The 26,327-nt window shown below is 33.2% G+C and overlaps 1 protein-coding gene across 1 annotated transcript; it reads right to left on the bottom strand.

Annotated features, from left to right (window-relative positions):
• Nucleotides 1–11,831: 11,831 nt before the first annotated feature.
• Nucleotides 11,832–14,082, bottom strand: LOC131072428 (AT-hook motif nuclear-localized protein 16). The gene has a single exon (XM_058008573.2). It carries the CDS (start codon nucleotides 13,149–13,151, stop codon nucleotides 12,285–12,287), a length of 867 nt encoding a protein of 288 aa, XP_057864556.1. The 5' UTR covers nucleotides 13,152–14,082; the 3' UTR covers nucleotides 11,832–12,284.
• Between the last annotated feature and the right edge of the window lie 12,245 nt (nucleotides 14,083–26,327).

Raw genomic sequence — 26,327 nt, 5'->3', positions numbered from 1 at the left:
CTTCCAGACACAACTACTTGGAATTCATATATCACAAACATATCATCTCTTTGTGGAGACTCATATTATAGATCTGGAGGATTATTTTGAGGATATTCATCTTCCCTTCATTGATAACCTCATTCGTGTTGTCAAACCATTTTCATTGCCCATGGTGCTTGATCTTCGTCAGTTTTCACAAAGTCTTGATATATTTGTCACCTTCTACATTGAATGGGCATGTACCTTATTGGTTTGTGGCATAATCATCTTTTATGGACATGGTGACATTTGAGCAATTTCCAGAGGCACATAATATTTGGATTTAGATTCCTACTTCCAATTTATGAGAGTGGATTCTCATATATCCAATTGATTTTTTTCTTCCTAAGGGAAGAAATATTTGTAGGTAGTGGATCATGTTCGATCTATACTCTCTCATCATTAGAACACGAGCTACTTTATTGGGGAGATTCATATCCTAATTTTCTCTAGCTCCTATGGGGGGATATTTATTATACTTATGTGATAGATTCAATATTTGTGGGGACATTTGGAGTCCTTCATGCTTAGTCACATGTACTCTTTTTCATTTACTTTTCTCTTTTGGAGAGAAGTATTGTCCCACTAGTTTTTTCTTGTTTTCTCCATTTGTGAGAGTTGTATTGATCTGTACATGGGTAGCTAATCAAACCTTGTTGTTGAGACCCATTCATGCTTGTGTTCATGCATTCATTATTGTCTCTTTAGCTTATTCCTAAGTTAATCTTAAGGGGGGGTCTTGGGGTAATTAGGATATTATTTAATTGATTCTATAATTAGGTCCTTAAATTTAATTTATTCACTTAAGCTAAACTTAGGTGTTTTTTTAATCTTTTATTAGTTTAGACAAATAATAGCTTCATTTAGTTGAGCTAATTTTAGAAGCCTAATTTTAGATTAGGTTTTTATTGCTTTCTATAAAGCAAGTCATTTATTCAATGTAATCTATCCAATTTCTTAATAGGTTAGTCTACATATCATATTCCTCTTTGGATCAATTCTCTCTCATGATTGTATAGTATTAATCATGGCTTCTTCTCTTCAAATGTAATAGCTTTTTTTCTTATGGGTAATTCATGGGCTTGTGGGGTTGAATAAATAACTCCAACAATAATGTTGAAGGGAAATTATATAATTAATATATAATATAAATAATATGTATTTAAATAGATATTTAGATATAAATTATATGTGTACTTGCAACTTACTCTAATTGAATATTTTAATATCACATGTTTTAAATCTTTTCAAAATTATTAATATCAATTCAAAATACGTGTTTAATTTGTGATTTTTTTATATATTTAATTTGATCAATTTTACAGTCTATAGATATTTTTTAAAAATGATTAATCAATGTGTTGTAAGTTTTTTAATTTAACTTTAATGATACTAAAATAAATTTATGTTTTTCCTTAATCAATAATTCATATGAGTTTATATAATATTACCAATATAATTAGGTACTTAGTTTAATGGTTTAATCTAGTTTGCATCATTGAGGCACAAACAAACCTCCTTAACATAGAAAATCAAAGGGTGTTTTACATTGATTACTCCCTGTTTGAGTTGTAACCATCCTTGTAGAGTGAATGGGGATAGTTTTCACATCACTCATTCATTTTGAATTATCTTTATTCATGCAATGCATTCTCTTAAATGCTTTGCACATGCATTAATATTGACTACACATTATGCAATATCATATGAGGTGTGATGAAAGCATAATAGAGATGTTTTTCTTTTTCTAAAATTGTGTTAAAATTTATTTCCATAGGTAATTATAGGCATCACAAGGCCAACCCTAGAAAAAGGTGACCCATACCCTCAAAAGAGGTGACCCTATTTTTGGAAAACGTGTAATTGATTCGATTTCAATCATTTATCCACATTATTTTATGTTGTGATCAAGCGTTCAATCTAGTCTTGACTAAACTTTCACTTTGACTAATTGATTCTCCCCTCATCTTGACTTTCAATCAACTCTTCAATCTTCTATCCATTAGCTCTCTAGCCTTCTCCTTGTCACTCTCCTATGATTAAGAAGCTTCTAGCCTATAAATATTTTCATTATTATTAACACCTAGGCGATTGATTATTTATATGTCTTGTCAAGTTTTTTGTTAATAGATCTCATTCTTCGTAAAAGCAACCAATGCACCGACAATGGAGGTATTAATAGGATGAGGGATTCCACTAGAGCAACAAATCTTCATTGATCACATGATCTATAAAGCCATGCTTCAAAGAGCACATCGGCGATGACAACAATAGGATAAACTCTTACAATAACTCCATGAGCATAAAGACATGTTGTTTTGCTTCCCCATGAAGGAATTTATTGGTACTATTATTTATACCATGTTGGAGTTTTTGTACACTTTATTATGCTTCATTAACATATCACATACATTCACATGTTGACTACACAATACGTGGTAAATTTTGACAATGTTCCTAAATGATGATATTTTCTTTACATATATGTATTCTTATTCATTAATCCATATTATTTTTTTGCATGAGACGATCCAACATTTAGGAGGAAAATTTAGGAGAGAAATGCATTCTATATATAGAAATGGTTTAAGTGATAACTTCGGGAGTCCTACACCATCACTAGCACACTTTGCATTCGAATGTAAATGATCCTACAAATCTTTTTCTGGTTAAAATGACACCTTCATGTGTCCTTTAATTTTATTTTGGTTTAAGTGACACTTTAGTAGGTCAATTACCATTTCTAAACTCATTGTTACGCCCTTTGTGTTGCTTTTACTTTTGATGAATGATATAATTATATAAATATAAAATATAAATGGATTTTATGATATTGAGGTTTGTTGTACAAACTATGTGCATGAGTGCATGATCCATACAATTCACCTTCATCTCAAAATTGAGACAAAAAACAAGATTAGAAAATTAATATTTTACTCTTTTCCATACTTTTTTCATAATGGACTAAATTAAGAATATAATTCTATCACAAATTAAAGACATCAACAATGACCCGTTCATGGGTTATCAAGGGTGCATTCTTCGCATTGGGACCATCTATGGCAAAAGGAGGAAGTATGGTCTATCCCGGAGAAGGGGTGGATCAAAATAAATTTTGATGGGGCATTTAGAGGTAACTCGGGCATCTCAGGGGTGGGATGTGTTGCTCGGGATAAGGAAGGGATAATTCTTTTCAAAGGAGCATTGAGGTTACAAGACATGACTAATAATGAAGCAGAGGTGTAGGCTGCCTTATTAGCAGTCGAATTGGCCACTAATATGAATGTCCTGAAGGTGCATTTGGACGGTAACTCCAAGGTAGTGGTGGACGTAATTATGAAAGGTGCATCCCTAAGTTGGAAATTAAATAAATTCATAGCATTGATATGTTCAAAATTAAATAATTTCCAAGAATTTTGCATATCTCATATTAGAAGGGGTGGGAATGTGATAGCGGATGTGTTATCAAACGTGGCATGTGATTTGGACAAGTTTGTGACAAGGTGGTGGGGAAGAGATGATGCCACAATTCAATGGCAAGTTTAAACGTTCTGTACCAGCTTGTACTTACGAGGATAGAGGAAATGTGTGAGAAGGATGTGTTTTCTATGTCCGAGACATTAGGCTGGCTCAACTGATATCGGCAATTAATGCCAAATTTCTCTGCAGTGGCAGTGAACGTTGGGACAATCCAATTAATAGTAGTAATGGGAATGAGTGTATATTCAATGTGTTTGGTGGGAGTTTTTTGTGGTGTGCGAAAGTGGTTTTTTGACAGTGTGAAGTTGGTTTTGTGTTTGATGTGTGCAATGGAGGCCAACTTCACGTTGAAATACACCAAATTGTTGATGACATTCTTGGGGCGGGTCTCGGAGAGACGCTTGAAAGGCATGTTTCGATCGAAGGATCTACTGTTTCTGAGAAGTGTCTGGTTGCTTTTGGGGAAGACATGGAGGTAATTGGCCACAAATATCAGACAAGGGCGGATATTTACTCCCTTATTATGGTGTGGGGGCTTGAATTGGGCTCTTCGTGTGTGGAAGTGAGCAAGCTTACACAAGCGATTGTGCCACCAGAATATCAAAGCAATTTGGAGTCTTTGCTGGAGTGGGGGGTACCGGGTCGAGGGTTTGAGGTCTCTGAAGGTAATCTAGAGTACCACCAAGAGCTAAGGGGTAGACATATTCCTTTCCTCAGACGAGGGGAAGAGATGAAGGCTAGGTTTAGAGAGACGACGAGTAGAGGTTGGGAGGCACTTAAAATGTATGTGCAGATAATGGAACTGGAAGAAATTATAAGGCAGACTCGTGAGGAAATAGGGGATGTGGATGCGAGTGGGAGAAGGTTATGCCTGAGGACCAGAAGCATGATGATGGAGATGGTGAAGGTGAACGAGCCTCTAGCTATTCTTTCGACGTGCAATTGAGGAGGCTAGAGCCCTTGTAGAAGTGGGAACGAGTGCAGATGCAGGAGGATGAGCGAGGAAATAGATGTGTGTGGACTCGAGATCCTCCTCTAGTTAGCTCTATTAATGGAGTTTCTTTACTTTGTTTTGGCTTTAACTTTTTCTATGTTTTGCTCTGGTAGTTTGAACTGTTTCAATGAAAATTATCGAGAATGATACTGTAACGAGTCATTTTGGGGTGCTCACACTATTTATTTTTTGTATGTTGATACAATGATGGGTTATTGGTTGGGGTGTTAAGGTAGTTTGGAGGGTGGCTTTGTAATGATGGTTTTTTGAAGGGTGGTTTGGTATCGCAAGTTTTTTTGACAGATTGAAATGTAAACTTTCTATTAGTAATTAATAAAAATCTCAATATTACTGATAAAAAAAGAAAAGACATCAACAATCGAATCCCCCATATTCAAATTATTTCCTTATTTACTCTAAGTTGCAACTATTTTTAAGGTTATCTATCAACTCACATGTCATGATATCTTAATTAAACACCTAAATGTTATATTGAAAGACAAATCATAAGACAAAAGTGATAATTTTATAGAAAATGAAAAAACTATATAAACATTATCAAATAAGTGTCACATAGTGATCAATACTTGTCGTTTTGATGAAGTAATAAATGTAATAAGATAAGTATATAAGACTTTAATTCTATGTAATTATATTTGGTTGTTTGAAATAATTGAATTGATTTATATAATTAAAAATTAAAAATAATCATTGTCATTTGAATTATAATTGAAACTTAGAAATATATGCACTGTAGGTTAAAATTATGTATTGTATTTTGATTTTGATAAATGAGATTGTATTAAAAATAATAAGATATATTATAATATCTAATTTTATTCCTTATAAGATATAATATTAAATTACATGGGAATAACCCTAACCTAACTACAAAATAATTTAAATATTATAATAAATAATATATTGTTATTCTAGATATTCTATTATTTTTATTATTTAAAAATAATCTTATTTTATTACGAAAATTTTCTTTTATAGATAAAAATTAAGATTCTTATATTATTGCATTTTAATTATCGTATTCAAAAATTAAGTTTGGATTATGGTTAAGTTAGAATTGTGTTTAAAGTTGGTGTTAGGTTGGGCTTAGGTTAAATATGTTAAGGTTCATTTAGAGATAAATGATTAGATTTAAGATTAAGTTAGGTTTAGAGTCATATATATAAACATTAGGATTCTTATACTATTGCATTTTAATTATTATATTATAATATTATTGTATAAATTTTTTATATATTTATTATTATGTTGTTATTTATTAATTTATTGCATGAGGATAACTAGAATAATATTATTAATTTATATTTTTTTTATTATATATGTTTATTTATTTATATAAAGCTTTAATAGATTTAGATACAATGTCTAAATAATTTGTTAAACATTTGTTTTGATGATTTGTTAAATATTTGTTTGGTGGATGTGTAAACATACTAAATATACTAAATATTATCTTAAACCTATATAAAAACTTACCTAAAAAAAATCATTTACATGGTGGATCCGTGAAATCTGGTAATAAGATGTAAATTTTTCAAGCCAATTAGATTGGAAAAAAATAATTTCTATAATTTAGAAACTTAAAAATCATGCATCTTAACTTTATAAAAAAAATTTAAAAAATATCGAAACAAAAATTTCATAGTTCTAATTGATGGATAAACAATTGAATAATAACAAGTTAACAAAAACAGATGGCAATTGATTGCAATATTACTGCCCTAACGACAAGTATTAATAACATCAAATAATAGCATCAATACTTACAAGTATTAAACACATGTTTTACATTATCTTTCATATCTTCCACGTATAAAACCAATTAAATTTTTTATCCTAATTCTCTCTCATTTGAAAATTCTCAAAGACATTTCTAAATACATTGTTTTAAGACAATAGATGTCCAAGGCCTAAATATTATTAAATTAAGAGCTATTGCAAATGTATTAGGTGCTAATACAATTTTCCCCCCAAGTTGACAACAATCCAAGCATTAATATGTCTCCACTATATGAATTTAAGGTTTTTACCAACTTCACAATGTACACTCTTCTCATTCATTTATTATTTGTGGTTAATAATGCATTATAATTATCATTTTATGAATATTAAAAACATGAAATTTTTATAATTCATGTTACCAACATAGTGATATTTTTTATATTTTATTTGTAATATTTTTTATTGACATTTAGAATTTATTTGATGATTCATCAATTCTACTTTCTAATTTTAACTCAGTCTTAAATAATGAATCATGGAACATTATAAAAAAACATTGATGATAAAAAATGTTACACAATCAAAACTAGAATAAATATATTATTTCTCCACCCTTGATTTAATCTTACTATAGTCATCAATATTTGAATCATATTTCATGATTTCTCATTCTCTACTCAACTTCAACTCATCTTGACAATGAATCATGAAATATGATCTAAAACATTGATGAAAAATGTTACACAGCTAAAATTTCAAATGAATATATTACTTCTCCACTATTAATTTAACCTTATTACAATCATTGACATTTTGGATCATACTATATGATCTATCATTCTCTTCTCAAATTCTCAAACTCTATCTCATCCTGACAATTAATCATAAAATATGATCCAAAACATTAATGATAAAAAAAAAATCACAAAATCAAAATTCAAATATATGATCTAAATTTTATTTTTTTAAAATACATAATCAAAATTCAAATGAATATATTATTTTTTTCCTTATTAATTTAACCTTATTTATTAAGGTTAAATTGACATTTCAAATAATTTTGATCTATCATTTTCTTCTCTTTCTCACGAAATATGTTTAAAACATTGATGATAAAAAGATGTTACGCATCGAAAATTTCAATATATATATTACTTTTCCACTATTAATTTAACCTTATTAAAAGTCATTGACATTTTAGATCATATAATGATCTATCATATTCTCTTCTCCAACTTTAACTCATCCTCATAATGAATCATAAAATATGATCCAAAACATAACATTGATGATAAAAAAATGTTATAAAATCAAATTTCAAATGAATATATTGTTGTTCCACTATTAATTTAACCTTATCCTTGAAATTTCCGATCATATTGATTTAATCTTATTACACTCATCAATATTTTGGATCATGTTCTCTTCTCCAACTTCAACTCGTCCAAATAATGAATCATAAAATATAAACGAATCATAAAATATAATCCAAAGCATTGATGATAAAAAAATGCTACAAAATCAAAATTCAAATGAATATATTATTTTTTCAACTTAACTTGGACAAATCATAAAATATAATCCAAAATGATTTAAAATGCTACAAAATCAAAATTCAAATGAATATATTATTTTTTCACTATTAATTTAACCTTATCAATATTTTGGGTCATATTGATTTACAATTCTCCTTTTTCATGAAATTTGACCAAAACATTGATGACAAAAAAATATTAAAATGAAAATCTAAATCTAAATATTATTTCTCCATTATTAATTTAGCCTTATTACACTCATCAACATTTCAAATCAAATCATACTCCATGACTAACTCATTCTGATAATGAATAACGAAGGATAAATGAAACTCAAAATATTAATAAAAAAAAATGTTACAAATCAAAACTCAAATGAATATATATATTATATCGTTAATTTAACCTTACTGAAATAAAATTTATGGTTTTACAAAGATAAAATCTACTTGATATGGATGCAGCTTTGTGATTGCAAACTAACTTTCGTGCATTGGGCTGTAATTCCAATTTCATGCCTACTGTACGCAACTAATCTAGGATCTGTTCACACTCTAGGATCTAGGATCTAGGATCTGTACGCAACTAATCTATCAGAAAATCTTCATGCTTCCAGAACTACTTCTGTCATGAAGATTGAAAGGGCATTCAATGTGTACACAGGCAAAATATGCTTATGTAGAACGTCACAAGGATATCCTGGTCACCAACTTGTACTCAATACATTTGGTAAGCTGCAAATAAACCTTTCTTAAAGCAAGAATGCCGCCAACTACAGATTTACTCCCAAGAAATATACAGACGATCTCAACTTTTATAAGTATCTTAAAACAGAAGCTTTGTGAAGGTGGTGTCTTGGCGACGACGTTCAGTTTCAAGTTTGGAAGCGAGATTTATTATTATGTACACCACCTGAAAATTTGCATTAGACATCAGATTAATCTGTAAACAACAGTTGGCTGTCAATAAAGAATCGTCCTCGCCATTTTCTCTTCTGCGGGAGAATATGTGAAAGCAGCAGTCGTAATGATGGTATGAGCTTAAATTAAAAAATTATACAGCAAAGATTATTATAAAGAAGAGGTTAGAGGGAGTACATTTTGGGATTTGCAAGTTATGATGAGACTATGCGCGTGCGTACAGAAAAGACGCGTGCATGCAGATGAAGATACATAACATGCACATATCATAATTAATTCAAATGAAGACTGAGACCTGCGCCAAAAGAATAAATTTGATGGCTGTATAACAGTAATGCAATCGAAAGGTTGATTGTTGACATTCCAGAAAAAAATCCAGAACAAGTTGTTATTTTTTTTTGAGGATCATCAGCATTTCCAAACATATTTATACAATGGAAGGTTCCTGGATTATCACCAGTATTAGAGAATGTTGTAAATGCTAAAAATGGCTAATCGCATGAAAAAAATTACTGACAGGCAGAAGAGCTGTCAAACTTAACCTTCCATGTGCGTTTAATCTCTCTAGGCAATGTCTATCCAGTATTCTGGCTGCGCATTTGACCGTAAATAACAATTAAAAAATAAAATCCGGTCAAATGCGCATCAGTTTTACTGGCTATTTTAGCAGGATTCCCCTGCCATGGCCGAGTCAAATCAATGGAAAGAGCTTTTCTTTTCAGGTTAGAGGTGATGGAAGACAAGCACGAGTCATGGCTGGCGGTGTAAGGGCCTGTCATGAATCATCATGCTTCGCTCTGCCCGTTTATTCTTTCACAGGCTGCTGCAAACGTCCAATTTTTGTTACAAATTTTACTAAATATGGCAATCTTTGTCCATAAACCTTGTAATCAAAGTACTGGTACGGATAAGAATCACAATAAATCCAAAAAATTAGTCGTTGCACTTCAGCCTTATTCGCAAATATGATCTCGGCTCCTATTTATCAGAGTAGGAAGATGTAGATTCCATCAAAAACAGTAACTTCCACCAAATCCATAAGGAAATCAACCGCAAGATATGCATTTAGAATTCTATGAATCTCCAAATGTGCTCAAACTACGCCGTGTAACTGCTTACTTTTTACAGTTTATACAAACTTATTTTCTTACTTTTTACAGTTTATACAACTTATTTTCTTTCACGGTCTGTAACTCCTCGGAGAAAAATTGATGAAATTCAATGCCAGCTGAGCCTTAAGATAAATCAGGCATTTTTATGTTTTGAACAATCCAGAATAACAAAAAGAGAGGAAGCAGTACTCAACTGTTGAATACTTGGCACGGTTACAGATAAATTTTCTTTCAGGACCTGAAACTTCTCGGAGAAAATTTGAAGAAATTTAGTGCCAGCTGAACCTTTAGATTATATAAGTCGGGCAATTTTAAGTTTTAAACAATCCATAATAACAAAAAGAGAGGAAGCGTACCCGAACTGTTGAATACTTTGGCACATTTATTCGATCTATGCAGCCTTTTACTAAATGCTTTCCACGTTCAAAGAATGCAAGCCGACTGTTCAGTAATTTTGGTAAATCTATGACAGTTCGAAGTACAGCTAAAAGCAAAAAACTTTCATAAATAAAGTGAATCGTGCCAAGGAACTTGCAAATAACATAAGTAAAATCAATTGAACGGTAACCAGATTATTTGGTCCGTAGACGTGACAAAAAATCCGTGAGCGGTGCAACAACTAGAAGCTGTTGCCAGATTTAACTCGGAATTGTGAAAAGATATTCTGCAAGTACATTTTTCTGTGCATGAATGTAAACAAAGTGAAAAAAGTTTGTTGAAGTCCTAAAGCGAACGAAAGCAAACCCTTTTTTCCTCATTTTTATAAGAGATTCCTTAATGAAATAGACTGACTTGTTCTCCCTTTTCCTATGTCTTAACAAAAACCAAATTAAAAATAATAAAAAATCCAAGCTGGATTCAACGTGATAGGATGCTTTATCTGGCGCTGAATCAGCTCAGATGCTGTTTTGCCACTAGGGTTGCTACACTGTGCAAGCAGAGTTTGCAGGTTCCCAAATACATCATCTTTTTATAGAATACTGACATAACTAGTACAAATTTCTATCTAAGCACAATTAATTGATGATTTTAACGGTGAACGCAGACTCATCATAGAGAGAATGAAGCTTTTTCGAGCTCTACGGAAGTTCCGAAATTCCACAATTACGACCGTCGCGACGCAGAATAAGAAAACCAAAAGCATCCGGGGTAAATACAACAATTCTAAATCAGACCTCTAAATATACCGCGTGTTAAATGCTGCAAGGCAACATGTTTAACAAATCCCACCGACGAAAAGAGAAATTTACGAGTTAAAGTCGCCGCACCAATCGGCATTTAGTGTCTGGAGAGCACACGATGCATATGTCGAAACAGAATATCATGACAAATGGCCGTAAACCTAATTTTATCATTCCGCATGGCCGTTTTAGAACCAGAAAAATAACAATAATCTTATGCAACGGCAAGCAACATTTCAGAGAAGGCTTCAGCGGCCCAGAACAACATTCAAACGGGCAAAAATGGAGCTTACAATGAACTAGAATTCTTCAGTTTACGCCAAAAAAAAATCCTTCCGTTAAATAAAATAAGCCATGAATTCAGATGAAATAGCATACAAATGCAAGATTTGGTAGAGCGTTTCTGCTAAAAGGGTAGCGATTGAAGTTACAAACCCGAAAAAAGTGCCCCGTTCAGACCCCCTGCAGTGCAATAAGACAGAGCTTGCCTTACAGTCAAGCACATTGTGTCCGCGTACAGTGCCACAGCCTATTGCACTAAGCACATCTGACAGATGCGGTACAAAACACGAAACACCGTCTGACGTGAAATATCTTTGACGAGAGAGATAATCTGCTCACAGCAGGTCGCTGACAAGGATTGGCCATATTCATTGAATTGTGCCGTATTACGCTAAGGGTGCTGAAAATTTTGATGAGGTTTCCGTGCCATGGACGATAGTGGAATACAACTGTAAAAGATCTTTACCGCCACGTCTAATTTAGGTCCTGTCTAGCTATAGCTTCACACCGATAACCGGGTTAGACCATGGAAAATTTCCTCAAAAACGTGACAAGATCACAGAAAGCTTCATTCATATGCTTCACAACTTTACTTTAACCAAATCTAGAAAAATATAGACATACAAATATTAAAATGAGAAGTGCAGAGCACAGAAATCTTTAATCGTGTTTTTTTCAGTAGAGAAAAGAAGGCGGCAAGCCTGACTGAACAACCATGGCTTCCGTGAAATTTTTATCAAGTGGCCACCAGCTTTGCTGTGAGAGACAAAAAGAAATCCTTAATCGAGTTTTATACAGAAAAGAAGGCTGTAGACCTAACTTAAAATCCTTGGCTTCCGTGAAATTTTCATCAGGCGGCCACCAGCTTTTGCTATAAGAGACGAAAGAAATCCTTAATCAAGTTCAGTAAAGTAAAGAAGGCAACAGGCCTGACTTAAACCATGGCTTCCGTCATATTTTCATCAGGCTGCCACCAGCTTTGCAGTTAAGAGACAAAATTGTATACAAATCCTTAGCTAGAAGTGAGACGGACGGTTAGGCCAGGCAAAAGCATCAGGCGGAATCTGGCAATGGATAGGATTAGAGTAAATGGCCATGACACAGGCCTCACTGGCGGGCGGATGGCCGCTTGAAGCAGACAAATCAGGAGGGTTTGGGTTACTCTGCTGCATTTGGGCAGAACCATTCTCCTCATCTTCCAGAGGCAGCCGGTGATAAGAAGGGTTAATAAAGGAAGCCGCAATGATGATAACAGCTCCGGACGCAATAAGAGGCCCCATGACGCTACCTCCCACAACCTGCCCTTGCGTCCCAGCCAAGCTTATGGTAAGCCCCCCAGATGAAGAAGGGGCCGGCAAAAACGTCCCCGACAAAGACAAAATCTGATACCTTCCATGAAAAGTAGCCGCCGAACCAGGGTTGGTTGCCTGACGCAGCGTCACATTAGAGACGATTCCATTGCCGCTCATAACACAGACCCCGATCTGTCTCCTGCGAGCAAAGTGCGCAATACTCTCGGCCACATCACAGCCCCCAGCGACCTCCAGAAGTAGCGGCCGCATAGCATTTTCACTGTCCCGGGTAATGATAATAGGAGGCTTAGGCTTATTCTTCGAACCAGGAGGCCTTCCCCGGGGTTTCCTTGCGACCTCAACAGTTCCAGTCCCTGCACCTCCATCCCCACCTGAAGACTGTATTATCTGCAACGCTTGTTGAGCTTGGGCATTCTCCCTCTGGCTATTCCGCGACCCTCCTCCACTGCTCCGGCTCTCCTCTTCCGACGTCTGGCATTCCCCCCTCTGACTCTGCTGCTCCTGCTCCTGCTTCAACTGCTGCTGCTGTTGTTGCAGCACATGTGAAGGCGTTCCTTGGTATTCAGCCATGCCAACATCACCTTATAAAACAAACCCTCTGTCTCTCCCTCGCGAGCAAACCCACCACAACCAAAAAAACAATGGGTTTTTTATCCTCTCCCTGGACCCATCCTGTATATCCGTATTCCTTAATATATTTATACTCCCCTCCCAAATGTGCAAATCACTCGCCCTACAGCTACACAACAAGCCTATTCCTCCATTTCTATATAATATATATAGGCGGCGCAGGCAAAGCAAGGAGGCGGCAAGGCAAAGTAAGTGTACTTTGTAATGGCGGAAGATTGAAGAAAGAGGTGGGCTTTGTGGAATGGTGGTGGCGGTGGTGTATGTAAATGTAGATGGATTGATGTGCATCCAGGCTCCCGGGTGGGTGAGTGGGCGGCGCCTGGGCCCCTCTACACGCCCTCCTAGGCCAAAAAAGAAAACAAGCCCAACACTCCACGCCTCCTCCTTCCCTCCCTCCCTACTCTTCCTCTAATCATCCACCATTAAAACTAAATCAATCCACCGCTAAATCATCAATCTTTCCCAATCCCACAGTCCCCCAAAAATGGTCTTCACCTTCACCCACCTCCAGATGTAGCTGCAAAAAGCACAGGCAGGTCAATCAGAAGAGTTGCTGGATGGCTAAACGCTGATCGTTTGTCTGCACATGGGCTGACATGAGATTTGTGTGGGCTGCAGACAAGCGTATCGGACACATCCCATCGCTGACGTGGATCGTACCCTCCCCCTCCCTTTGCCGCTCTCCCCCTGCAAAAGCCAAAACCAGCGCCTTCTCCTTCTTTTGAAACTGCAGGCTTTGTAAGCGTACTTTCTCTCAAACAAACAAACCCCCAATGCATAGAACGTTATCTTTTTCTTCACCTAGATAAACTAAAACTCTCTCAGACATGGTGGGCACTGCTTGTCTGGACTCCTTCACCTTTCCGCTCTTAATGTTTTCCGGCACCAAAAGCTCTCCTTTCTCGGTCGGCGCGCCTTTAAAAAGATTGACTATCTCGTATTAACCAGCAATAACTAGGTATCTAACTATACATACAACCGACCTTTTTCTATTCCCCACAACCCCCCTTGCCCCTTTCCCACCTAACACTCTACACCCCACTCAATTCCCAAAAATATGTGTTTTCCATTTTTTTGAAAATCTAACCTATTCACTAATGTGTGTCTAATGATGAGCATCCCATTCCCTTATGTTTTAGGTACATTTAAAATTAGAAATTAATTGATGACTTTCTTATGTTTAAAGTCCCTTTACAAGTTAGAAATTAATTGATTATGTCTTTCTTATGTCTTTCTTATGTTGGATGCATTAGATTAAAATATTTTACATAATAATTACATACAATGTTTCTTTTCAACAGTGAGAAAAGTAGAAGAGGATTTGTAAACGTGGGAGTCAATATATTATTTGATGATGTGATTTTCATTTGTGATAATGTAGTTTATTTATAAATTTGTTAACAATTATTAATGATTAATAAAAATAGAGATTGGGTTATAATATTTTAAATATCAATTAGATATAATGTATTTCTTTTGAATAGTGAGAAAAGTAGAAGAGGATTTGTAAACATGGGAGTCGATTCATTATTTGACGGTGTAGTCTTCGTTCATGCTAATCTAATAATTGCATATGCATTTATTTATATATTTGTTAACAATTATTAATGATTAATAAAAGTGGAGATTGGGTTATAATATTCTAAATAGCAATTAGATACATTGTATTTCTTTTGAATAGTGAGAAAAATAGAAAAGGATTTTGTAAACATGGGAGTCGATTCATTATTCGATGGTGTTGTCTTCATTTGTGCTAATGTAATAAGTGCATATGCATTTATTAATATATTTGTTAACAATTATTAATGATTAATAAAAGTAGAGATTGGGTTATAATATTCTAAATAGCAATTAGATACATTGTATTTTTTTAAATAGTGAGAAAAGTAGAAGATGATTTTGTAAATATGGAGTTTATTCATTATAGGATGATAGAGTCTTTATTTGTAATAGCATGATAGTTCCATATGCATTTATTTATGTATATGTCAACAATTATTAATAACTAATAAAAATAGGAATTTGATTATAATATTTTAAATAGCAATTTTTTTGTTTTTACTTGGCGTGTCCTTGTAACTCTGAGTTGGGGCAAGTTGGGGTTAGACTAATCCTGAAGTGTTGCAGACTTGGCCTGGTCAGACCAACAACCAAGCAAACCTACCAGTATATTTTAAATAACAGTTAAATATATTGTGTTTTATTAAATAATGAGAAAAGTAGAAGAAATTTGTAAATATGGGATTCGATTCATTGTTCAATGATGTGATCTTCATTTGTGATAATGTAATAATGTCATATCTGTTTATTTATGTATTTATTAATTGTTAATAATTAATAAACATAGAGATTGGGGTATAATATTTTAAATAATAATTAGATACAATGTATTTTGTTTAAATACTGAGAAAAGTAGAAGAGGATTTGTAAATATGGGAGAAGTTGATTCATTATTGTAATAATTTCATATGTATTTGTTAACAATTATTAATAACTAATAATTAATAAAAATAGAGATTAGGTTATAGAATCAACAAGAAGCAACAATTATTAGTTGCAATACGAATATTACATTGACTACAATATTTGTCATCATTATCAAGAATATTTTTCAATTATGGAATGCATATGTCATTTGAGGAGTAATTATGAAGACGTGTGCATTCAACCTTAACTGAAGGAGAAGAGAGGTGCATCTAACATTTTATGAGAAAAGTTTCAAAATCACATGGAGGACCTTGACATTTTTAACACAAAATAAAGTTTAAATAAATAAAAATTTATGTTGTTAAAGAAGTATGATAGCTTCACTTTTGTCATCTTTTGCATGAAAGAATATTATTCATAAGAATAACAATTAAGACTCTAATTCTAATAGTAATTTCATTTTTGTCATCTTTTGCATTGAAAAGAAATATTATCCACAATAATAACAATTAAGATGTTAACTTTAAATTGAGTAAAGGGAATTGAAAAAAATCACATTCAACAACTGTTGGAATCAAATAATGTTTATAGGGTTATAAGATGCTCAAACATTTAACACGTGATTTAAATTAAGGAAAGAACTAGAAACTAATATTTTTATAAAATGCAACTTTTAAGTAGATCAAGCTTTTTTGCTTAAATTGCAAAATGGACATTAATAAAACTAGTTTACTAAAAAGACATGGAGAAGACACAAATGCAAATGGTCATGATCATTGGATATTGATAAATAGAATTAAATATGCTAGAGAATTAGAGATAATGGATTCATCATACTCATTAGTGAGACATCCCTCATTTGTGAGAGGTGATGACATGATTAGTATTTGTGGAATGTGAGCCTTGCCCTTCAACATCTTTAGTGTTTTCACAATGGTTGGCTATATTGACATTGTTACATGGAAACAAAGAATGTCCACAAAACTAATATCTCCATTATGCTATATAAGGTCTATCATTATAGTATTAACTAGCTCTAACTTGGAAAGTTTACCTACCTTAAAAAGTTTCCATGCGAAAGAAATTTGTAACAAAATATAGAATTTTCTCATAACCCAAGTCATGAAAGATGAAAACTCAAAACAAGTATTTAGAATTCACAAAGCAAAAGAATAACAAAACATACCACAAGATAAAGCCAAATGTACCCTAGGAAAACCCTCTCAGGGAAAAAATCAAGCTTCAAAAGAATCCACACAACTCAATGTACTATCTCAAGAAATAAGATTACACTACACTTATAGAGTCTTTGTGCAAGGCCTTTAAAGCATCAAGCACCCTAGTTGCATTTATCCATGTGAACAAGTAAATGGGAACTATGTAGTCACACATCCCAATTGGTGCTTCTTGTAAACATGTATATGATCTATAAGGAATGCCCAAGCCAACCTCAGCCTACAAGCCTACCTCAAAAACTACTCATGTGCTTTCTTTTATAGAATAAGCTTGCACATAAATACTAAGTGGTACTATATAGCCATATGCCTCAAAACTATGAGCTCACTAAATCATGGACTCAAAATTAAATATCAAGTACTAAGTATCCTCGATAACAAATACTTTTTCAATATGGCACCACATTAAATATTTTATGCCATTATTTCATACAACATAGAAGTGTACTAAATAATGTCTAACCCATTTAGTATCCACGTTTCCAAGATCCACCATAAATTAAATATTTATTTTATGTTACTAGCATTATTATTTTTATGGGCAATCTATACACCATACCTAATAACCTATAAGAAAATGTTCTACTAAAATATTCAAAGCTATTAGATTTCCCATTATCCTTAGTAACACTACACCAAAGCTATAGAAGTCACTCTAGTCCATAAGTTGTCTATAGTTAAAGGATAGAGCATCCTATGTATCCCTTCTCTTGTGGTGAGACATGATTGACATTTTGTAGTCATCATAGTAGGCCCATAATCCACAATGAGAACATTCATTACATCACCAACATGATGTTATTTGACTAAAAATTTTGAAAAGAAAAATGATTAAAATAATAACACATTCATAGGTTTTGCAATAAGAAAAAGAAAAATGCAATTTGTTATAGCAAAAAAATGTATTACGCACCAAGAAAAAAAGTATCACCACACATCAATTACACGTTTCAACCATTCAAGTAATAGATTATGGTTTATCATAAAATTTGTTGAACTATAAAATTGATTTTCACTTATTCTACTCGTAAATACAACCAAGTATATAACTCATGTTTTCTTAGGACAAGGACCCCCAAAATAAACCCATGTTAAAAAAATTCCATACTAATAGACAAAGAGAAGTATTGAAGATTATATACCAATATAGAGATTACTAGACGGTTGAGCATTTCCACAAGGGGAGTAGGAAGAGGGCTATCATACTAGCAATAATGATTTTTTCTTTCCTCACAAGTTAAAATAATCAAATAAAGTATGTTATAAATATTTGTGAAGTGAATGCTCAATATGTAGAAATAATATTGGAGACCATGAGAACTAGGCATGGAAATGAAAATAGCATGTGGAATATGTGGCTGGTGAAATTTTGAAAGCAAAATAAAAATGTGGGGTGAACCTATTAGAAACAACTACATCAAAACCTTTAAGTAGTGATTAGGAGGAAGCTTATGGTAGCCCATGTAAAACCATAGAACAAAATCTACTAATGGGCTTGTTGTAAACAACTTTCTAGCTAGCATGTAACATGTAATATAGCAAAGGGTCTAGTTCTAAAACTTAACAATCAACAAACATGATTTAAAATATCAATAGAAAAGGAAAAGACTTTGTTCAAAATAATAGCCTTAGCTTTATTCTAAAATAAACAGAGAACAACATACATTATGATGTTCACTATTAAAGTGACCCAAATTTTCAATAGTATAAGTTGTAGATTCTTCTCAAAAATCTTGTCATCCATTTGTATTAGGGTAATCCTAAAATCCATCACCATAATCAAATTAAACCCAGCTTGATCCTACTACTAAATATAATCTTACCAAAACTAGGCCTAGTCTTTCACACTATCACATTCCTTGAATTGCTTGAAATTAAATTAAAATCAAACATCCTTCCCTTTCTCATCCACCTACCTAGGGTTATTTGACCTGAAAGGATAAACTTCCAAATCCATAACAAAATACCTATTCAAGTATTGGCCCTCCCAAAGCACAAAAAAACAAAATCCACAAATATTTACTCATATGCTGAAAAATAATCCTTGGCTTTAGAATACATAAAATACTTAATGTTTCTTAAAGCTAGACTTAGATTTTATCTAAGTAGACAAGGATTCATTTACAATCTCCACAAGAGAAACACAATTTTTATACATGCTCAACCTATTAAGGGCAAATCCAACTTGCTTATGCTTCTTTTGTTAAATATTCTTCCTAGAGTGTCATTACCCAACACCCACAACAATATAACAAAGTAACCAGGATCTAAGTAAGTAAAACATCATGTACCTATATATATCCAACATTAGCCTCGGGTGGCTCTTTAGGCTTGAATCTCTAAGACACATCACAAGAGCCATTTCCCAAATATGTAAAGCCATATATCATGAAATGTTTCCATGTATTTGTGATGTCAATCATTATTTTATTTTCTAAGAAATATACACCCACATTTCTAAAATCACAATAAGCATGAGTCTTATATGCTAATATAGTTACCACATAGTCAACTTTTGGTTGAGATTAAAGAATTACCAAAAGTGGCTCAAATTATAGATTAGACACATTGTACAGGACTAGTATATGCCTTTGAAGTTTTATGGAATGAATTTACATTTTACATATTTGAAAATTCGAGACAATTTAGTGTACACTTGTAAGAGGCAATGTTTCACTTTTTCATGACCTATAATTAAGCAACAAATAGCATTTTTCCTTGGTGATGTGAAGGTTATAACGATATCTCTATTTCTTTGGATAATAGACATTCAAATAAATTATATACAAAAGTATAGCTAATATATTTGCATGTGTACATTCAAATATATAAATATCAACATTAACTAGAAAAATAATTGCTTTTGATTGGCTACAAATAATAATAACTACTGACTACTTTACATATATCTCATAATAGTTACCTTAAAGCTGTCAAATTTTCACAATTCATGCGATTATCTTTGTTGTTTCTTGGTTTGTTTGTATTATTTATTTGTCATCAACGTTTTGGATCACACTCTGTGATCCACCATCATCTCAATGATGCATCACAGAGTTTGGTCTAAACCGTTGATGACAAATAAAGGCTAGAGATTACTAACAAGTTTACAAACAACATATTCTTGTGTGAATTTGGTAGCTCATAACATTTTCATGTTTTGATTTTATCATCATGTATTTTTAGATATTTGATATTAATCTCTAAATCTTTTATTCATCACATTGGATGATATTCATGAGGTCAAATTCAACATAATTGAAACTCTCGCCAATTCCTTCCTTATAATTACTTTGAGCTTACCTAATAAATGTTTATATTAATTTGTGTGTTTCGTTGTTCTATTTAAGAAATCCATTCATTCATTCCTTTGAGATAGTCCAAGAATCTATTGGATAGATTTATAATTCAATTTGCAAAAGGGTTAAAAGGAATTCAACAATATTTCCAAAGATTTACATTAGCACAAATTATCCTCTATCCATTGCATATTTTCTTGTTCTCTTTACATCTTTCTCTCAAAATCATAAAATTGATCCGCTAAAGATTTAATTGAAAAGACTGATACCCTCACAAGATTTAATTGAAAAGACTCAGACCCTCACAATTTAATGAATTCTCTTTAAGTGCTGTTAAATATTACTACTTCTAACACATATTCAAAAATTAAAAGATATATCTAAATTTTATTAATCAAAATTTAGTTATGTACGTTATATTCATGTTTACTAATGTATACAAGCAATTTAAAAAGTCTAAGATAATTATCTATACAAATATTAATTTATTTAAGTGTAAATCAATTTTAATATTGTAGATTGATTCGACACTTGTGTGTATTTATATGGTGGTGGTTTTCCGAGGTGTGGATTATAATCTTAATCCTCGATTGGATAAATATAAGGATTGGTCAATTGTGGTAGCAAGCAATTAAAAAAAGTCGCCTTGAAAAAATCAAAGTGCTCGATTGGGTAAGAAAACTCGTTCAAAATCGTCGTGTCATTTACTTTAATTTCCCAAAAGTATGAGTACCGTATAAACCATGCATTACTTTTATTCATAAATGGAATCAAATTAAAATAATAATAATAATGTTATTGGAGAATTTATGCTCACTCATTCTTAGATATGCACTTTATTTTGACTATTTCAAACCATGAGAAGAGGACCCTATTGGTAATAATAATAATAATAATAATAATAATAATAATGTTTCTAAATATTTATATTATATAAAATATAATTACTAGTTTAAAAAAATATAATCATTAATTACACATTTGTTTAAATTAAATTTAGTTGGGTTTATAATAACAAATTAAATATAAAAGATAAGGGTAATGAATATTAAAGTTGGTAATGAGTAATGTGAATGATGTAATGTAAATTAATTTGTCAATGTTAAAATTATAAGATCTTTGATATGATAATTGTATTAGAATTAGAATTAGCGTGAAAAATCAAAGGTTTAATCTAAAAGTCTTCAAGTTTGATCACAACTATAGCAAATTTGAACTCTAATGCACAAATATAAAACTAGTGAAAAGCATAAAAATGAAGCTTGTTCACTCTAACCTCTAATGCTTAATAAGATTGTAAGGACTTTGATGTCTAAAGACACCTTTGAGGAATATGTTGAATATCTAGGGTAAATTTCTCGTAGGCCAAACCCTTAGATGGACCAACTTTATGAATTGGAGTAAAGATTCAAAGAAAATATTTGCCGACATGTAAGTGGTCTATATTGATCCAAGACTCTTGGTCCATAGTAATTCTTTGTGTAGCTTCCGGATTCGGTTGTGTATGTTTATGTGCATCAAACAATGTTTTATATTGTAAGACCCTCAATATGATATTTGTATCAGAATTATTATTGGTCCAAAAAACCCAAAGGTTTAACCCCAAGTCCTCAAGTTTGATCACAATTGTAGCAAATTTGAATTCTAATGCACAAATATAAAACTAGTGAAAAGCTTCACTCTAACCTATAATACTTAATAAGCTTGTATGGACTTTGATGTCTAAAGATACATTTGAGGAATATGTTGAATCTCCAGTGTTAATTTCTCATAAGCCAAAGCCTTGGACCAACTTTATGAATTGTAATGAAGATTGAAACAATATTTGCCAACATGTAAGTGGTCTATATCAATATGAGACTCTTGGTCTCTTTTGAAAAATTAAAAAGTGTGCTCTAGAGTTTTTAATTTTGAAAAGTTTTAACATATCATCCATGTGTATTAATGCTACATTGAATGCCTTTAAATATCAAGACATTGTAGCATCTCATTCAAATGTGTGTTAAATCAACTCATAATAGCTAGTAGAAAGGGGTTGTAGGAAAATTATAATTCATATTTGACTAATTTTAATATTGATAAAATTGTGTGCATTGTAAAAATGAACCTCAAGGATAAACACTATGGTTTTGATGCAAGTAATAAATTTATGGAAACAAGAGATGATATGGTTGAACAAATGACAAATTATTGGATTCGGTGAAAGTGGGGTGAGGTGAGGTTTAATAAATGATGAATGTGTGGAGATAAGTGTTAATAGAAATAGGATGGGTATGCATGGGATGGGGTTGGGGACCATAAGAATAACCTAGCACAATAGTGTATCACTTCTCAATACGTAATTACAATTGAGAAATTCCACAAAGGTGGGCACAACACTAAATTAGAAATGGCATGGGTATGTAAATTTTTCCATGAAATGTTACCCCCACTTTGGTGTGCATGTGACTCTATCATTACCACGTGCTTTAAAGTATATGGGCATTGCCAACCAACATGAAAAGTAAATATTCAATCATGAATGAAAGCATAAAGGTGTGTCTCACTTATGGGTCACTATGAAAAATCACGCGTACACATTTTGGACAAATCACACTACCTTTGATGATAAAATCACCATATGAACTTGACATTTAATGCAATAGTTTACCTTAGTTATAGGATCAACATTTTATTGAAGAAGAGCTGGTGAGATGAGCGACGGGAAGGGGAATTTTAAATTTGGAGGTTTAAATGGAGGTGGAGATGCTAGTGCGAAACTAGAGGAATCAAAGAAGGATTAGGGAATGATAAAGGACAAAAGGCATTGAAAGCAAAGGTAGAAGGTAAGTTTGACAAGGAAAAAGTTGTTCATGTGGATTCCAATGGAATCTCATAAATTGGTGCTTCCCAAGGGGGTGTATCAAAAAATCCAAACTCGGATCGTAGGGGCCCATCTACACATGGTGGGTCAGAAACAGACAGTTTCCCAAGAACAAAGTTTCTAGATGGGAATGAAAGGGGGAAGCCCACTTTCAAGGATGACTCAAGGTTAAACCATAAATCATGGGTTTCTCTTTTCGGGGTAAAGCCAACAAGTAAATCTTCTCTTACCCCTGTAAACAAAATTTTAGATCTTAAGACTGGTAAGTTTTCTATTTTTGTTCCTGATTTAGTGATTGATTATAATATTTCATTGATGGCTTATTCCTTAGTAGGAAAATTTATGGGTCCTAGACCTAATATCGAGACTGTGAGGGCTTTTGTTCAAAGAAAATGGCTTCTAAAGGGCCAAGTGGAAGTGTCTACCCTTCCTAAAGGCTTCTTTTCCTTTGGATTTTCTTGTGAAGATGATATATCTGCAATATTGTGTGGGGGTCCCTAGGTCATTGGGAAATCTTCTCTAGCTTTAAAGAAATGGTCACTGAAGTTGGATCTTTTGGATTCGGCCTTTGAGGCTATCCTTGTGTCGGTGTGCCTTCCAGGATTGACCATGGAGTATTGGAATGAAGATATTTTTAAGGGCATTGCTAGTTTTTTTGGAGAACTTCTCTCCATTGATCACATGACTGTAGAAAGGAAAAGGTAGTGTTTGGAAGAATCTGTGATGGAATTATCTAGTCAACGGATCTTCCTTCCTCTATTGAAATAGTTTCCAAGTTGGGCATGTGGGAGAAGCTTGTAGAGTTTGAGTTTTTACCTTTTGTTTGTTTCCACTGCAAGAAGTTTGGTCATTGGGCTAAAAAATGCCCCTTCAGAAACCAAAACAAAGGTGATATGAGGACCGAAGGAAACATGAAAGTCTAGAAAGTCAAACCTAAAGAGGGGGAAAAGCATTTGAGACCAACGATGTTGTTTCTCTTCTTGAGAAGAATATAGGTGAAAAATCTAAAGTGGGGGAAAATAATGATCTACCTAAAGAGGGGGAAAGGTAGTCTGAACCCAATGATGTTGGTTCTCTCCCTAAGAAGAACTCAGATGAAAAACCTTTAGTGGGGGAAAACAGTGATCTTTTGAAGTCAAAGCACTCTAAGTCCAAGGATGGTGAGCCCCTTCTTGAGAATAACATAGGTGAGGGTGTGGTGAGGATATGGAGCTAGAAATAAAAAAGGTTCCAAAGGAAACATGGTTTCTTTCTACCAACACTAGATGTCTGGAGGTGGGTTCCATTTTGGATACTGAGTTAAGTTCCTCTCAGATAGTGGTGTCCACATTTAGCAATCGGGAGGAGGAAATGGTGAATGTGGAGCCAAATATTTTAGCAAATTGTAATAAGAATTCCCAATTTAGAAATGAGAGCTCGATCTTATCAAAGAAGGTCCCTATCGGGAGAGTGATCGATCTAGGTAAAGAGAACATAAGCTAGGAGGAAACAAACATGGAAGATGAGCTACCCTTTCTTTCAGGTGGAAAGGAAAAAGAGGAGTAGAAAGGCATTAGTAATTGGGGTTTCTACTAGAAATAGGACAAGGGCGGATTGTGGGAACATCAAAAGTTATGGTCGAAAACCCTCAAAATGGCATAGGGAGCAAGAAATTCTTTAGAACATAGTTGGCAGGGTTCAGAAAACTATCCCTAAGATTTTCTTAAGCAATACACCATTAAGGAAATGCATATAATGTCTTGGAACATAAGGGGGCTAATCAACTCTCACAAGCATGATATTTTGTCCAATTTCATCAGAGACCATAAACCTGATATTATGACAACTCAAGAAACTAAGATGCAGAGAGATAGAGTTTTGAAAATGAAAATTTTCAAGAATTGTGGAGTTCATTGTAATAGTTTGGAAGGGGCCTCAGGTGGTTTTAATATTATTTGGAATCAAAACTTCATTTCTAGTGTTAATTTTTTGGAAGATGCCAACAACATCACGATAATATTCAAACACATTAGGGATGATTTTGGCTGGATTTTATCTAATATCTATGCGCCCAATAATAAATCAGCTAGGAGGATATTTTGGAAGAATTTGGTTGACTTCAGATCTCAGTTCTAGGATGAAAATTGGATCAGTATAGGGGATTTTAACACTCCCTTGCAACAGATGGAGAAGTTTAGAGGGTCTCAAAATCAAGTTGACAATAAACAAGATCTCATGGACTTTATAAATAATCAAAGTCTCCATAATTTGGACTTAAAAGGAGCCTCTTACACTTGGATTAACAAACGTGTTGGTAAGGATCTTATCCAGGTGAGATTGGATAGGGCCCTTATATCCAATGACTAATTCTTTCATTATGTTTGTTCTTTAAATGCTTTATCTAGAATTGGATCTAATCACTGATAGTTCTGATACTTAATATAAGTACAGATCCAATAGCCAACAAGATGAGAGGGGGGGGGGGTGAATCATACAAACTTAATCATCCATAAAAACATCAGATTCAACCTCGGTAACATATACTTCAGCAATATAACCAAAACAGTTAAACATGCAAACTCAAAAGCATATAAACATCATAAACCTCATAACACTAGATTTAACATGGAAACCCAAATAGGGAAAAACCACTATGGGATTTCGGACCCACTAAGAAATATACTCTTATAGAGTATGCTCAGTTAAAAGCAAATCCTGTTAAAGATTACAAACACATTGCTAGATGTGACCCGGTTAAGAGATTTCCCTCAGATCTGTTAGGATCTTCACCTTGTTAGAAGTGACCTTGTTAAAGGATTTCAAACACTCAATCAGAATGTCACCTTGCTAGAGGGTTTTACAAATAAGACTGTTAAGTCCACTCGGTTAAGAGATTTTCTGTCACTTTCACAAAATAACAGTAATAAAATCTATCTGCAACTTCACATCTAAAATGCTAAAGCAGATTCCTATTTGTTCAATACAATCTAGACATAGAACTAATCTTGTCTATCTGTTGGGCTTCTATACTCTATTATTCAAACAGGTCTTCAAGCTTCTGTGCTCAGTAATCACTATGTAGCATCCCTATGCATACACTTGCCCGCATACATTGTTTATCAACAGTTTCCTATTTATAAACAATTAAGCAATCACTTAATCTCCTTGATCACATTTCCCATGATCAATCATAGCCATCAGATCTTAGATCTTGTCCAGGTTCAATGCATCTTTCGATCTGAAAACGTTTTACCCCGCCTAGGAACTTGCATATATGTCTTGGAACTTGTGCCAGGGTATTGCAGTTCAATCT

Source organism: Cryptomeria japonica, chromosome 8 (genome assembly GCF_030272615.1).
Source record: "Cryptomeria japonica chromosome 8, Sugi_1.0, whole genome shotgun sequence".
Classification (NCBI taxonomy): domain Eukaryota; kingdom Viridiplantae; phylum Streptophyta; class Pinopsida; order Cupressales; family Cupressaceae; genus Cryptomeria; species Cryptomeria japonica.
This window is presented reverse-complemented; position numbering and strand designations above follow the sequence as displayed.

What these genes read in the sequence shown, in the direction of transcription:
- LOC131072428 (XM_058008573.2), bottom strand. Translation starts at nt 13,151, where the DNA reads ATGGCTGAATACCAAGGAACGCCTTCACATGTGCTGCAACAACAGCAG.